Genomic DNA, 16,829 nt, shown 5'->3' with positions numbered 1-16,829 from the left:
CACCTACGTTTTCTATTTAATCTCGCTTATTGCAGGGAGCTGGGCCTCAGCATTTACTGGAGACAGTGAGTCAACCCAGAAAAAAATGAGCTACTTTATTTTCTTTCTATCAGAAGCTCTGGGGTTGGCTTCCTGCATGGCAGCAGTGATATGGAGTTGTGTAGTGCAGGAGGGGATATGTGCTGGCCCTTAGGGCCAGTCCTGCTGAGGGGTTCCTCATCTCTTGGGACTTGGTTCTTCTGCTCTTTGTGTCTCACTGGGGATGGAGCAGCTAGTAGAGCAGTTAAGATCTCGAGTCTTTGGCTGATTTGATGGTTGATAGGAGGCTGTTGTGACTAGTGGAGAATCTCTGTTTTCTCTCAAGGGATGGAAAAGTACTAACTCAAACGAGGACAACAACTTCTATGTTTTTGTTTCTATTTTTCTTTTTGAAGAAAAACATATAAATGTTAATAAGTGATCCGGCTGGAATAGCATCTTTCTTAAAGTCGTTGTTAACGACTTGTGTGAACGATGTGAATTTGATTGCACAGTGAGTAAAATGTTATAAATATAAATCATCTTATTTCAAAAGCTGCTGTACCGAGAGACTAGTCTGGGATTTTCCAATATAGTCCAGTCTGTGTTGTTCAAATGAGAAGATATATCAGTGAATAAATTGGATGATCAGCTGCTTGACGTAGAAGGCACAGTGCTTATTTGTGGTGTGTTGAAGTCTTAGGAGAGATAAAATGTCAGTTTAATCTTCTTTAGATTGTGTTTGAAATGTACTTTTTATGAGGCATTTCTAACTGTTCCAGAGTTTACTGCTCAGACAGATACGTAGACTTTGTTTCTGTTTGACCTACAGCTCCTCAAGGTCCTTTGCAAGCAAATGCAGGCAAATTTCCTTCCATTATTTTTATTTGCTTCCTTGACCATGAAATAAAACTCGTAGCAACTATTGGTGTTGCTGAATGTTTTCTTCTGACCTGGCTGCTATCATGAGACCTGACTGCTAGCACAACCAATGTGCAGTACCAGTGAGAGCAGTAATACCAATCTCGTTTTGTCGTTGGCATCTTTGGCATAGCACTGAGGAGCTCTGCAGTTGATTTGAGAAGCTCTTTGCAGTAATGAAGAGCATGGAGTTTAGAGGCACTCGAATAAATACTTTCTTTTTCTTCATTTTTTAAGTCTTTGAGATAGACTTACTGCGGAAAAGAGGATTGCTGGATTAATTAAATCAAAATAACCAAGCACTAGTTTTCTTCCTATGTTTCTAACAGTGTCACGGCTTTGAGAGTCTGCTCGTAGAACAGCAGAAGTGTGGCATTTCATTTGGTGCCTTTTCTGACACAAATGTCATGTTTTATTAAGGAATCATTAGAGTCAACTTTACTCGCAGCTGATTTTCCTCCTATCCTTGCAACACTTGCAGTATCTTTAATCAGAAGAGAGCCCTGGTAAGGAAATGTTGCTGGAAGGAGGACATGCAATGAGTCTGGCAGAGCAGGATTGCTCTTCTGCATAGAGGAAGCAAACAGGTGTGAGATATTAAAAACTTATGACAGGTATAGGGAGATAATTCCCAAGATAATTTGACACCAAGCTCTGCTCCAGCATCTATCTCCTGACAGGCTTCCCAAGCCCTAGGTCATAAGGTTAGGGAGAACTGTGGGCTGGTGGTGTCATCCTCACCTGGTGCTGCAGGCCTTCCCCACCGCAGCCCGTGCCACCAACGTCAGATAGCCTGTCATCACCCTTCCATTAAGGATGACTGTTTCTAAGACATTAGCATTCATGTCAGGACTAGAAATGGATCAGCACAGGCTGAAATCATTGTCAGGAACAGATGTGAGATACCTAATCAGTTATTTCCCAAGGAAAATGAATTTGATTGCGTGAATAGTTGTAAATATTTAATTCAGCAGTTCAGCTACTACAGCAGTGGTAAACAAGCTTCTGCCACTGACGAGAAGCATTTTGTGGTGCTGCACTTGATTTCTCATTCATTTACACGTCAGTGTTGAAGGAAGCAGCGTGGGTCCTTGGGTCACTGTGGCAGCCCAGCTGAATGCAGGGCCTGCATGTTTTGCCACTAGGGCACGATCATGGCTCAGGTTTTGATGTTGGCATGAAAGTGACCATCTGAGCACCCAAATATCACTCTGGGCCCAGCCCCATACTGGCTCTGGTGCTGAGCTGTGGCAGGGAGAGTGGCTGCTGTTCCTGGTGGTAATTAAACAGTAATTAGGGATACAGCTTTAATTTCATGAGCAGTTGCCAATTCTCACTTACTGACAACAAAAGTAAATTGAGTTGGAAGGAACATTCATGCTAGGAAGGACGTGATGCTGATTTCTGTGAGCTCGCAGGGAGTTTTACTGTTGACCTTTTGCAGAGGGGCTGTTGAGAGGAGGAGAAGGAAGGCGAGAGATTGTTTTTCTTTCTGCCTAACTGATTGTTTTCCTCGCTCAAGTTTAGTCTAAGCCACTGTGAAGCTGGCTCGTGGTTTGTAGGGGACGTACACGACAGCAGTGCACGAAGAAGGAGGCTGTGAGTACAGATGATATTTGCCTCTCCAACACAGTGTGAAATCCTGAGGAAACTGGGACTGCTATCTAAAGGTCACGGACATTTTTAACTTCTGCAGCTTGCTTCATGCCACTGCGTAAGTCTTTGTCAGGGGTCGTGCTGGCCTTGGTGGTGTTACGTAGTCTGACTTTCACAGAAACAAGATCCCCTTTAACCCGTATGGTTTGTGAGCGTGTACATGGCAGCACCTTTCTTTCCATCAGCTGGTTCTGGTGTTGATCTTCTCAGACAGTTTTTATTGTGTTAAACACAGTATGGACACTGCTAGTCTATGTGGTTTAGGGTGCTTTGGTCGGGAAAGCCCTGAGTAACAGATTTGTGTCTGTCCTCATTCTGGAGGGCACAAGCCAGTCTCACTGCCTTCACCCAGGACTTATTCAGAGTGGTGTGCCAACGAATCTTCCTAGATGAAGGCCTGCATTCTGCAGCACACTTTGCTCTCTGTTGTGGGGAGATGCCATCTGATGCTGCAGCCATTTCAGCTGGCCGGGTCTCTAACCTGAGAGCCAGGGAGTGCCTGTGTCTGAAGGTGTGGATCCACTGTCCTTTGCAGCCCTGCCTGCACAGCCAGGATGCTCTGCAGGAGAGTATTGCTCACTGCTGCTGCCATTAGCTACTGCCTAGAGGAGAACTACTCTTAGAGAGATGGACCCACACTTTTAACTTAGCGCTTGTATTTGAGTCCTAATTTGGTCTCAGAGTAAGAGGATTCTTAATACTAGGACAATGCAGATATGCAATAGAACATATCTTTAAAAGTTCTGTGTGCTCACCCTATTATTGCAGTCAACATAGAGCATACTGTTGTCCAGTCAAAACACACGTGCCTTATTTCATGGTCTCTCATCCTTTTGGGATGTTTCCAGATCTCTATCCCACATCCTTCCCTCTGCCACAGGTGAGGAATCCCTAACAGCCTGCAGGTAATGAGTGTGCCCTCCAGCAGGATCAGAGCCTCTCCTCCTGTAGCATCAGGGCTGGAGCATGGGTCAGACCAAGCCTCTTCAAGGGTCAACAGCAGGAGCGTGTCTGTTTGATCCCTTCCTCTCCCCAGAGTCTCTGTGTTTACTCAAATCTTTTTTGTTTGGATGTTGTCTGGGAGGGAGGCATCTTTTCTGGTCTTACAGAGCTTAAAGAAAAAGGCATCCAACAGAATCCCCAGAGCAAAGCAGACATTCAGCCGTGCTGAGTCATATTTTGTTATTTTGGCTGATTATCCAGCCAGCCATGCAAAAAAAAAACTGCAAGGGAAAAAATGTGTGTGAATATCTTATCTGTGTGACAGAATGAGGACTTGGGTCTTTGTGCATAATATGTGTAACAATAATGACCCAGTATTAAAGTGCTCCAGTGGCTGTCATACTTGTAGTCTAAAAATGGTAGCAAGTAAAAAGAGAGAGAGATGTTGATGTGTATCCTCTCCTTTTGTCTCTCAGAGCAAAAGTTCTGCTTTCTCATTAAGTTTCCAGTGCGCATTTGCAATAGTGCGCAGAATGAGGAATATGGTTGTGGTTGGTTGTTTAAATATTCTTCTAATCCCAAAGCTTTCAGAACAAATCACACCTTTTGAGGAGCTAGTTCAGAAGTGACGCGGGCAAGATATCACAGGAGAACATTGGACGTGAAGTTCAATGTGACTCAGTGAAGGGAAAGAGAAGGTGTGTAGGTTGTTCTAAAGAGGGGAGGAAAACCAGCTGTATTATTAGCACTCCCAGTAGCGTACATGGCAGCAGTTCTTCTTGGAAAAAAAAAGCCATGTAAGCTTCAAGAACTCAACTCCATCCTTGGTGTAACCACAGTGGAACTACAGTTGGATCAGCAGCTTTGCTGGTTCACAAGTCTTCTACTGTTACTGATGAGCATTACTTGGTCCAATATGCATTTACTGTCTGTTTATAATCTGTCTGTCTTCTTCACGGTAAACAAGGAGAAAGTTTGGTAGCCGCAGAAGATACTTTGCATCATGCAGTCCAACTGGGGCCATTGTTAGCTATTCTCAGCTCAAAAGAGCTGCTCCTAAAGCTGGCTGAAGCACAAACCTGTGTCTGGGGTCTTTGGGACCCCATTGTAACCGCATTATGTATTTGTGTGCAGAAAGCAACACATGGATGGAAAATTACCACCTCAAGACAACTGCAAGGTGTTTTGGGAACTCTTAGTAATGAGATGCATTTTCTCACCATAATGCTCATGTCCAGTGCTTAATCATACACTTGAAACATTTGGGCTCAGACCTTACGAAAAGTGTTTACTTACTCGGCTTCAAGTCACAGGCCAAGAAATAACTTGATCGGATTAGTTGGGGTTGAATAGGAACGGCAGCAAATAGAATCAAATGAGTGTGAACGGTGCCGCTGTACTCTGCATTAGAAGAATATCTGCCAGCTGCCGTTGCAGAGCATAATCCTGCAAGATGCTGACGCCTCCGGTTCCTGTTCCCCGAGGGAGCAGGCGGGGCTGCTCTGGCGTGCAGTTTCCATCACTCACCTGAGTGAGTTTTATTCCTCTGAACTCCTTCTTTTCCCTCTTACATAAAAGTTGGTTCTTTTGTACCTCCTCTTTTCGGTAAGGCTCTCGGCGCTTGCAGGGACGGGGTGCGTGGCTGGTTATTCTCAGCCGCAAGATTACAGCAATGGCAGCAGCAAGGTCAGTGGGGCATGAATACACAGCTCAGCTGGAGAGCAGATGTGAGCAGATCATTTAAGGGAAGCAGCTGAAATTCTCAGAGCCAAATGAGGATAAGATGAAATTTTGAAATGTAAGCGCTTTGTTTAAATTCCTTTTTACTTATGCACGTTGTACCTGGAACACTGCAGAACTGAACACACTGAGAGGGGAAAGAAGTTTCTTACGCTTGAACTTGGATGCGTGAAGGCAAAGATATAAAATGAGGTCAGTTAGCTCAGCCGCAGCGAATCCTTTGATATTCATTTAATGGATAAGTAGATAAAACTCTAAGCAAGCTTGCATGCGAGACTTTGAATTTAAACTACTAAAGCTCTTTATAATTTTCTCGCAGATTCCTCACGTAGGGCCATACCACTGCTCAGATAACTAGTGCTGTGCCACTGGTGGAGCGCTGCATGGCCCCAGGGCTCCTCTCTCCTTCCTTCTGCCCAGAGTGCAGCAGAGAGGTGGGCTGGCGCTGGGAAATGCCATCATCTTGGTTGTGCTTGGGTTGGAGATTTGGGCTGAAGTCGATAAGTTTGGATCAGCAGCTGAATTCTCCCCTTCTGCAGGGAGGCTTTCAATCTAGTTTAGACCTATCATCTCTAATCCTTTTGTCATAATATTTCCTTTTCTTTTGTTGTTTTTTTTGTTTTTGAATAGCTTCCTTATGTATTGAGTTCCAGAAATTCCAGGCTGGTGATACACATGAAAAACAGATTGCAACAGAGAGCGGATTAAATTACTCAGGTCTAGGATTACTGAGGCAGAACTATTTCTTTTTTCTTCATGTTGTTTTAAAAAGGAAGGAGAATCTCTTTTTCATTTCTTGTTGTTTAACTGGGAGGAGTTTGTGCTCTGTGAGCTCTCCTTCCATCACTGCTCGCTCAGCAGCCACCTGAGGAAAAAATAATGAACTGTTGTGTTGGCTTTTTTTTTTTTTTCCTATCTTCATTTGAAAATCAGTTCTTATCAGTGCAGCATATTTAAGGGAGTTCTAAGACTGCAGCCTGATGCTTCAGGAAGCTTTTTTTAGGAGGGAAGGTTTGACCGAGTGCCAGTAGACAGGGCTAATCGTCGGGACATCTGGATTCACTTCTTAACTCTGCTGTCTGACCTTGGTCAATGATTTAGGTCAAGCTTTTCCAAAATGTGCCTTGTTTATAGGTACTTGTTCTGGGTTTCAGCATTGCTGAAATTTAGGCTGTAACTGTGTTTACCGTTTTAAATCCAGCTTCTCAAAACTGGTGCGCTCTTAAAAAGAGACAGAAGTGAAATGTGTGCCCTTGTTTCCTTGCTTGTACAGCAGTGATAACTGTGTTTATAGACTGCGCTGTAAAAGCAGTCTGTGCAGGTAGGTCGTGGAGTCAGTGTTTAAGAAATGTTTAGATGTGATACTGAGGGAAGTGGTTTAGTGAGAAATATCTGTGATAGGTGGATGGTTGGACTGGATGGTCTTAGAGGTCTGTCATGGTTTTGTTGGTTGGAACCATCAAGGACACACTCCTGTCCCTTAGGAAGGCTCCTGCATTTACTCTGCAAGGCAAGCGGCCTTCAGGCCTCACTGTTACTTTTTTATCATGAGTTCAACATCCAGCACAAGTGAATACAATGCCCACATGCTCTCATCCCCTCACCTGTACCATCCACCATCACTTGAAACACATTTTGCATATATACCTGATAACTACAAAGGAACTGAGAACAAAGGAATGTATTGAGCGGAAAAAGAGAACAACTAAGTACATGAATGGTTCTTGTGTCATTTGGCAAACCGGTGGTTGCTGAGAGTTGGCCTCTTTCTGACAGAAATATAGGGGAAGGTATTTAGTTTGATCAGGATTTTCTTTACTGCGCAATGATTACATTTACTCTGCATGCAGGGAGAGCACAAAGCCTAAGAAGAGATAGTTCAATGACATACAAACTTTATGTTATCTTGGTATGAGTTTCAACCACAGTAAAGAAAACAGTTAACATAGAATGGTTTGTGTTGGAAGGTACCTTTTAAGATCATCTGGTTCCACCCCCCCTCCTATAGGTCCCTGTAGATACCTCCCACCAGACCAGATTGCCCAAAGCCCCGTTCAGCCTGGAAATCTGAGTGATGTTTAAGAGTAACACATCCAAAAGGACAGCTTTGGCATGTTGGTTCTAGTACCTACGCAGCTGCCAAAACAGACACCAAACCCAAGAATCACCTTTTGTGATCTGCAAGAGATGTGAATAATGATGGAAGCACCCCCATATGTCTGTGTGTCTGCGCATTCCCACGGGCCATTGCACCATGCGGATCAAACAAAAACAAAACCAGATCGTGAAGGAATTGCGTGTTTTCTGGAAATTTTGGAGAACATTCTGTTCACAGGAGTTCTGGTTGTGAGATTTCAGTCTTACTGCCTCTCTGTCTCCATGTGTCTTTCCTGGAAATGGTCATGTGATAACACGTCTCAGTTTCTGCTGGAGAATTCGTTGTGAACAACTGCTTTTGCACTGTTCCACACCAGGGAGAACTGTCTGTGTGTTACTACTTGAAGATGATTTGGCTCTAAGCGTTCGGATCTGGAAGTACAGCATCTGATTGAGTGAGGTGTGTTAGCCATGTATTTATAGGTTAGATGCATGATCATCATTTTCTAGTGCAGCATTTAGATTTCCTGTAGTAACTGCAGATAAACACAGGTACTCATCCAAGACTGCAGAAATGCTATTTGCATACTCATTTTTATCCTTGGTAATGGCAGTGGAATTGTGGTTTTGTGCTGTTAGGGCTAATGGGTATTCCTGCCTTTGTCCGTGTTTTGAGAATTTTAATAGGCTATTAGACAAATTGATAGAATTAATTAAATGCATGCTCTTCTCGTTACAGAAACCCTGGAGACTTTTAAATAATCTTCTCCAGTGTTGTATCTTTAGCCTTCGAGGCTTTGCAAATTGCTGGAACAGAACAAAGTTGGCTGGCTATTTTCTCCAGGATCTGACAAAAATCCTAGAGAACACCATGTTCCAGTAATCATCTCTTCTTTTCAAGTGTCTGTTCATGTTTTTAATCTCTCTTCCCTTTCCCTTTGTCAGAAGGCAGCATATCCTAGTTAAGAAAAAACACAAAACCCAAAAAAATAGAGAAAACCTACAGCAGCATTGTTCCTCCCTCTGTCTTTCATTTCGCTTCATTTCTGTGCTGAATCACAGTGTTCTGATACAGCCTTCTTTGTGGTGTAATTGTTTTCTGTAATCCATTTTCTTTGGGCTCCTCTTAGCTTCTGTCTGAAGCTGTTACTGCTATAATGAATGTAGTCATAAATCTGTCACAGGTAACGAGCTAAGTGCAGAGCTCGGTGCAGCGGGGAAGGGTATCTGCAGCTCAGGGAGGTAAGTAAGAGCAGAGGCCAACCCCCACCTCATCACAGCTTCCTTCCAGGGAGCTGCAGAGAATAATGAGATCTTCCTTGAGCCTCCTCTGCTCCAGACTGACCCATCCCAGTTCCCCCAGCTGCTCCCCATCAGACTTGTGCTCTAGAGCCCTCACAGCTCCATTGCCCATCCATGGGCATGTTCCAGGGCCTCCATGTCACTATTGCAGTGGGGGGCTCAGCACTGCACACAACACTCAGTGTTAAGTAAGAGGAAAGGACACAGAGAGGAAGGAAAGCAATGGGAATACAAAGATGATGGATAAGGAGCAAGGATGTGGAGAGAAACAACTTTTGAGAAGGATGCAGTTCCCTGAAAGCTGCAGTATGTCCTGGTGTGATGGGTGAGTGGCTGGGCACTGTGAGAACACAGCATCTCTGTCAAGCACTTGCCTGGTACAGAGCAGCCAGAAACATTCAGAGGCGTTTGCTGGTTTTTCAAATGTCATTTACATTAGCATCCTATAATTGAATCAGTAACACTTTACTGAAAAGGTTAAATTGTGCCTTTTAAAAATTAAATCAGCTGTTTAGCTGTCAGTCTCAGCCATGCCCTCCCGTTGCCTCTGGGAGAATGAAGCATTGGCATATTGGCATATAAATCGTCTTGCTGGAGAATGCATTAAGTCTCTTATTTATGACTACGTTGTGGCGTAAAGTGCTGCTTCTTGTAATTGAGGGCTCTCTGCTGAACTTGCTGCGTGTAAAATCTGTGGAAATTATTAATGTGGCACCTTTCCATAATTAAAATACTTCCTATGGTATAGATTTGAAGAATTCCTAACTGCTGCACATCACTCAAGTGCAAAGTTCCAATGAGTGATAACCAACTACCTAAAGTTGGTTCTATAACCAACTTTTTCTGCATAGAGAATATTTTTAATTGATACAGTTTGGAAAAGCACTCCAGATAGTTGGGGTCAGGGCTGGTTTGGGGTGACTGATGAAAGCTCCCAATCACAAAGAAATCAGCATTATCACACCCACCAAGCAATCTCCATCTTGCCATCAGTAGCATAGCCAAACCTTTAACATTAAAGCTACACTGAAGCATTCATATGAGCTGTTGGCTTCAGGGCATAATTCTTACTAATCCTATATACCTTTAAGAGAGGTCCTTAAGGTAATGCATGTGTTCTGATGTTTTACAGCTACCTGATAGATAAGCATTTTCTTTACTCAAAACGTTGCAGCACCTGAAGTCAAACAGCTCTGCAAAACGTCCTCTTCAGAGGATGGATGCAATGATGAATGTGCATTTCTTGGTGGCAATACTGAGCATCACCTGCCATAGTCAGCATAGGAATGGATGCTGGCAGTACTACAGGTGTCCTCTCTTCACCTGTCTGGAGAGTTCAGGAGTCCTTCTCATTGAGCACTGCAGGAGAGGATTTTCAGGAGGCAATAAATAAATTTTGATCCCTCTGGTTAATACAGTTAAGGTCAAAGAGATTCTATCTGGAGCTATTTAAAATACTCTTAGCATGCAGACACGCTGCTGTCAGTAGTGCTAAGTGCCTTACCTTGCTGAGGAGTGTATACAACCCTTATGAAACTATTCTTAAGTATTCTGGTTACTATATTTAGCACTGGCTCATAACAAGACAAAAAGCACTTAGCTAAATGTAGTCCTGAAGTGCTTAATCCGGCTAAGAATATTTTGTCCTTAGGTGTCTCCTGCTGATTCTTTTTACAGTTCACCATCCTGCTGCATCATGCAAAAAGCTTCTCTGTGCATTTGGGCCTGTGACTTCTTTTATGACCATTTATTTTGTCTGAGGAGAGATGCAGGGCAGGCTCATCGCCCCTCTCCCTCATTGACCATGCTCAATGGGATGCAGTAGCTCTGCTGGAGACCAGGGAACTCACTCAGGCTTGGTGACACTAGCTGAATCCTGCCTGGCTCCTGGCAACTTCCAGTTGTCAGACGGCCAATGGATGAGACATCTGAGAGGTTTCTGTGCAAAGCTTTGCACTCAAAACCCAGAATGAATCCTTGTTTGACTCAGTTTTTGCAGTGAGGGTGGTGAGACACTGGAACAGGTTGCACAGAGAAGCTGTGGGTGCCCCCTTCCTGGAAGCATTTGAGGACAGGCTGGATGTGACTGTGAGCAGCTTGGTCTAGAGGGAGGTATCCCTGTCTATAGTAGGGCGGTGGAACTAGATGATCTTAAAGGTCCCTTCCAACCCATTCTATGATTCTGTGTTTAGGCCTGTGTATGAAAAAATGTTTTCTGACAAATGGTAATAAATCTGTGGGTGTAGATCCAAGTAGTTTTTATAAATAAAGCTCATTGTTTTAAAAAGAATATATATATTTTAGCTCCATATATTAGAACTTAGTAAGAGTTAGAACAACTTCAATGTGGGTCATCCTTCTGGAGGAGAAGCAATGATACAATCTTGAAAAAATAGCACTGACCATGAGAAGCATCGGCCAAGATAAGAATTTCAGTTGTAATGTAGGTCAATAGGATAGCAAGCAAGATCATGCGATCCTTTAGAACTGGGATAGAAGCTTGTAATTTGACCAGTATAGGGTTGCCATGAGACAAGGCAGAGTAGGGCTGCTGTACCTGAGCTCATTACCTAGTTGTTGTTCCCAGCTGCAGCTTCACTGAGGATACTAGTCATTGCATAAGGTTTTCCCTGGAAGTTTGCTTGGTCTCAGCTGCAGTTTCCTGAATCTCTTATAGCTGAAACACTTGGAATATTTATGTGTTACTCTCATACTTCTGCTATGTCAGGAGCTTCAGTCCCCTTTTAAGTAACGTCTGCACTGTGCTGGATAAGCCCCTGTCATTCAGTTTTCCTGAGCCGAGTGCTCTGAGCAGACAGACTGACATTGTTCCACTGTGCTGCAGTGAGCAGGAGTTTGGCCCGTTGTTTCAGGCTCCCCTACAAACCTTGTCCCTGTACCACTAGACAGGCTCCTGGTGGTTAGCAGTGGGTCACACACAATGAGTTCAACCTCTGCACTCTCCAGTGCTTGTCATGTGTATTGTGCAGCAGTTCTACACTGTCTTCCTGGGCTTCCTTCCCTTTGAGGTGCTTCCATGTCTTTGAGAAGGGAGGAAGCTATTGCTTCTCCGTTGGGTTATCAGAAATGTAGGCATGTTTGCTTGGTCACTGTGGCTACAAGTACTGGTGGTGTCAGTACTTGTACTGGTGTCCCAGCACCAGGTCCCAGAGGGCTCATAGTCACACCCGTGCACAAGTCTCATCTGTGCCATCATCCTTCTTCGGCTTGCAGTGATTGCTGCTCTTTAGGCTATGTCTTGTTTGCAATTCTGTTTTAACTGGATTTGCTTTTCCTTCCAGGATTAATTTTTCTCCATCTCTATTTACATGGTGATAAGAAGTGCTAATCCCACTCCGTCAGTCTGGACTGATGAATCTGAGAAGTAGAGCAGGTAATGTTTCGCTTGGCTGTTAGCTTGCAGTGACTCAGGCAGAGAGAGCCACTCCCTCCACATGGAGTACCTTCACATTGGGGACTAAAGAATTCACACACTTTCCTCTGCCCAGGTCTCCTGCAGGGAGGGGATTCCTGGCCTTGGAGCAGAGGAGGGAGGTTGACTTTCTATTGTGTTTCACAGAATCACAGAACTGTAAGGTTGGAAGGGACCTCTGGAGCTCTACGTCCAACCCCCCTAAAGCAGTTTGCTACAGCAGTGGCACAGGAACGTGTCCCATTGGGTTTGGGTATCTCCAGAGAAGAAGATCCCCCCACCTCTCTAGACAGCTGTGTCAGGGTTGTGTCCCCTCATAAGAGTTCTTCCTTATGTTGCAGCTTGTGCACACTGTCGCTTGTCCTGTCAATGGACCTTAGAGCCCGACCCCACCCACTTGTCTCCCACCCTTTAGATACCACGAGCAGCGTCTTTGGCATGTTCTCAAGTTGTGGATGGTTTTATTTTGATTTACCAATCAGAGGCACTGAGAACAAGTCCCCAGTGAAGAGGTCACCCTCACTGTGCTGAATTTGCCGTTGTTGCATGGGGCTTGAGAGTGCCACATCTTTCCTGGGAACTGTCTCCAACTGTTCTCACCTGCTGTGCTGCAGGAACAGTTAGAATACACCACAGGCAGCAGCCCATGCTTGCAGGCAGGCCCTGGAGAGGCCAGCTCTCATTCCCTTCCATTCCCTGGGTGATGCCAGCTAAGGAATTGTTCTAGCTTGGAATGTCAGCTGTGAGTCCCTACAGTAGGATGCAGCTGGGAGGATGGTGGAGCCAACAGCAGGCGATGGCTGCAGGGCACTTCAGGTGAATCTGTCTCATATTGTCCCTTGGATCATACCTTGCTGTTGCCTAATACTAATCCTGTGGGGGATCAGCACAGCTTCCTCCTTCCTCCTATGCCCTTGCACCAGGATAGAAATCTCAGGTGCTCCTTAAGCACTGCAGTGAATTTCAGCAGCCAGGCTGGCTCCCCCAGGCAGGCCAAACACAGTGCTGCCTGGCCCAGACACCGAGCTGAGGTCAGCTTTCACATTTGCTGGGAGATGCTGTGCAGAAAGAAGGACGCTGGTAGGGCTCCCCATCCCTTGTGTTCCCCTGGATATATCAGGTGCTAGCTGGGCTTGCTTGGGACTGAGGCCATTTCATGAGGGGGACCGCAAGGGCAGCCTGGGGGCTGCTGGTTTTTTTCCCGTATGATCATATGGCAGAGGTTTTACTTCTCAAACCTTCGGTCAGAATAAGCAAGAAACAAAGTAATGAAAAGGAGGCTGGGGAATTAGATGATAAAACCATCCAGGAGGTCATAACACACAAACTAGAAAGCTCCATGATCTGACATCCTCTGCAAGATCTGGCAGCGTGACTCAGTAAGTACTTCTGTCCTTTCTTTTCAGAGCCCTGCGCTGTGTAAACGAACTGATGGATGAAGATGAGAAGGACAGGGCAAAGAGGTATGAGGGGATGCATGGAGCATGGAAGCACTCCCAGGGGAGAACTGTAATTGCTGTGTTGTGTGATGCTTGAAAAAGTACTTGGGACACTCATGTCAGAGGCAAAATTTTGTGGTTTTCAGGCCATGTACAGTGGGCCACGTAAAATGTAATTATGTCACCATTTTCAAGCTCAGTGCTCCTTGGATTATATTGCCTTGCCCTCAGAATCTCGTGTTATCCTATAGCTGTTTATCGTCCCAATGATTTTGTTGGCTTCACCTGGGGCAGTGCTGCTTAGCACCGGGCAGAGTTGGTCTCCCTCCAGAGGAGCTTGGCTCTGTTCTAATTACTCATCACACAGCAGTGCCAAAACAGAGAGAGTTGCTGCAAATGTGTGTGTGAGAACCTCCGAATGCCAACCTGAATGTGAACAGGAATGCTTGCTGCATACCACCCTCGGTCGGGGGCACAGGAGCATGTATTGTCATGAATATGCTCGTAAAGAAAATTAATGACTGTTGGAAGAGGTTGTATGAAAATAGAATTATCTGAGCTATGAGCTTTGGAAAGAACATTTTGGAAGAAACTGAATGGATTTACTTTCTTCCCTTATAAAACTCTAATAAAAGCATTCTTAAACTGCATTAATGCAAGCTGAAAACGAGTCTGTGGTTTCCTTAGCCAGACTCTCAACATGCCCAATTTCATAAGTCATGCCGCTGCTACTCTAGATTTTCAAAACCAGATAGGAGAGCCTGTACTTGACTTGATTCTGCAGTCAAGTTGCCTCTGCACAGCGTCCTCTGGCAACAAGCTACTTCTGCAATTACAGATCCAGGAAGGAGACAGCCTTCTTGTTTTGACCTTTACGTGCTTGTATACTAACTGCAAAGCAAGAGTGGGCAAAAAGACAGTGTGTGGTGCCAGGACTTTCTTACTGGGGAAATTTCACCTTCGTGTAGTCATCCCTGATTTTGAAAGAGTGAGAAATGCTGCAGGGATGGACATAGAGAGGCATAAATGCCTGTAAATGCTGTTTGCTACTTGCAGGCATTGCTTGCTGACGGGGAGTTCCGTCCTGCTGCAAGGCTCCAAGCACCAGCACTGACACCCAAGCCTAATTGTGTACAGGCGAGCGGTCGCAGCAGAAGCTCAGATTCCTGTATTTAAAGCATTCTGCTGAGATGGGGCCTCGTGCCGAGCTTCAGGCCCTTTGTTTTACTGAGCGACATTTACCTTTCTGTCATGCAGGGCATCACGCAACAAATCTGAAAAGAAGAGGAGAGACCAGTTCAATGTCCTCATTAAAGAGCTCTGCACCATGCTGCAGGGGCACGGCCACCCTCTCAAGATGGACAAATCCACCATACTGCAGAGGACCATCGACTTCTTACAGAAACAAAAAGGTACTGAGGGCACCCAAATGCCCCCTCTTCCTTGTCTTGGTTTCTTATGTGTCTGCATTGTGATGATGTGAAAATGGAGTGTCGTGTGTAAGAAGGCTTTGTGCAGAGAATGATCTGAGGATGATTCCTCTGAAAGCCTCTTAAAAGAAATTGTGTGACTTGAAACTGGAAAAAGAAGAAAAAAAAACAACATTCCGGTGATTATGAGTAATGTTGCTTTTTTCATGCTTTTTTCTCTTAGAAATCACAGCACAGACAGAAGCCTGTGAGATTAGACAAGACTGGAAGCCTTCATTTCTTAGCAACGAGGAGTTCACCCAGTTGATGTTAGAGGTAAGAAGAAATTAAAGCCTCACAGATTAGCAAGAACTAATCAGTTCAGTGGAGTCGCTCAGAGATGCAGTTCTGTTCACCTGTAGGTCCCCGTGTTAATGATTTCTCCTCTACTGGCACATCTAATCCAAACCTGATAGAGACCAGCGTTGTGCTAAATGCTTTGCAGGCATAGAATTAAAAATATGACTGCTTCCCCTTAAAGAAAAAGGGCATTTCGTTTGGAAGTGAGACCAGTTTGTCCCGTATTTGGCTCTGGAAACACCCAACGAACCTGAGTTTTTCCTTTCTCAAGGATGCAGCTTTGGTTTTGTACTGCATGTTCCTCTGCTGAGGGCTTCTCTGCTGCATAGCTGCAATTTGCACCACCAGAATCAGGGTGTATGCTGGGCCGAGCTGGGAGGTGCGGCGGTGTCTTTGTTACTCCTTTTCATCAGGATGTCGTGACTCACCTCCCTGGAAAAGTCTGTTCATTCTTTCTGGGAATTTCTTACCAAACAAAGCCAGTTTGTTCCAGCTGAACCAAAACACATTTCCCTCTTAGAAGTGGCAGGGGGGGTGAGCCTTCTAATAACTTCTGGTGTGCCGGGCTGAGCCCATTGACCAGCTTACCTCAAGTTGGTGGTTTTACCAAGAGATGGCTTGTTTTTAGCAAAAGCAGGGAGTCACAGTGAGGTAGGGAGTGACCAGCTGCAGGGGATGCTGCTGAGTGTTGCTTCTGCATGGCATCTCTGGCTCCCTGCAAACTGGGCTGCAGAGCAGCCTAATGATGGTTTTAAAGGAGCTGGCTTTGTGCATGGTGCATAGGTCAGATGTCCAGCACCTTGGGAGTGTTAGAGAAGAACAGGGACAGAGCCTGGATGGGCTGCACGAGAAGGTGATTGTGAAGAGCAAAGGGAGTGCTCAAAGAAGATGCAGAAACTGAGAAGGCACAGAGAACGTGGACTCCAGGCCATAAGCCACTGTGAGAAACAGGGAAAACAAATTTTCAACTTGTCACATCACTTGCCTAGAAAATGAGTGCTTTAAGCAAATTAAATACAGCTTTAGATCTTGTTCTTAGTCTTGTCTCTTGATCTATTAGTCACGGATTGCTAAAAAACAGTATCCATCTATCTGTCCGTCCATCCATCGCACTGGTTTTGCTGTGCTTCTATCTAACATCTCTGTACACACTGAATTGGTCAGTTGTTGTGCAACTCAAAACGCATAATGAAGTGACTGAAGTCACCAGGACTGTGTGGGTGTAGAAAATGTAACCACCACCATCTTGCTTCATATAAAATAAGTACTCACTGGGTACAAAATAGAAGTTGATTTAGTATTAATGGGCAAATAAGAACATATACAAAAAATGCTGAATTAAACAGCACACTTTTTTTCCCCCATGTTGAACTATTGTTGCCATAAGCGATTTATGTTGGGTTTAGAATCCAACAGTCTAAAACCACAGAATAATTTAGCCTATTTATTGTACTGGAAGTTGCTCCGGTGTGTATTTCTTTTGTTTTCCTTTTGTCTCATCTTTTGTCATTA

At 44.6% G+C, this 16,829-nt stretch overlaps 1 protein-coding gene across 3 annotated transcripts in view; it reads left to right on the top strand.

The window, feature by feature from the left end:
* The window catches only part of PASD1 (PAS domain containing repressor 1), a 72,877-nt gene that overhangs the window by 39,002 nt on the left and 17,046 nt on the right, over window positions 1-16,829 (top strand). For all 3 annotated transcript variants that reach the window (XM_085546374.1, XM_085546375.1, XM_015860790.3), the window contains exons 2-5: window positions 11,979-12,070; window positions 13,516-13,572; window positions 14,806-14,960; window positions 15,202-15,293. In XM_085546374.1, coding sequence (XP_085402500.1) covers window positions 13,541-13,572; window positions 14,806-14,960; window positions 15,202-15,293 — 279 coding nt within the window. In that variant the 5' untranslated portion in view covers window positions 11,979-12,070; window positions 13,516-13,540. The remainder of the gene's footprint in view (window positions 1-11,978; window positions 12,071-13,515; window positions 13,573-14,805; window positions 14,961-15,201; window positions 15,294-16,829) is intronic.

This window comes from Coturnix japonica, chromosome 4, assembly GCF_054131305.1.
Source record: "Coturnix japonica strain WE chromosome 4, WE-NBRP24, whole genome shotgun sequence".
Lineage (NCBI taxonomy): Eukaryota > Metazoa > Chordata > Aves > Galliformes > Phasianidae > Coturnix > Coturnix japonica.
This window is presented reverse-complemented; position numbering and strand designations above follow the sequence as displayed.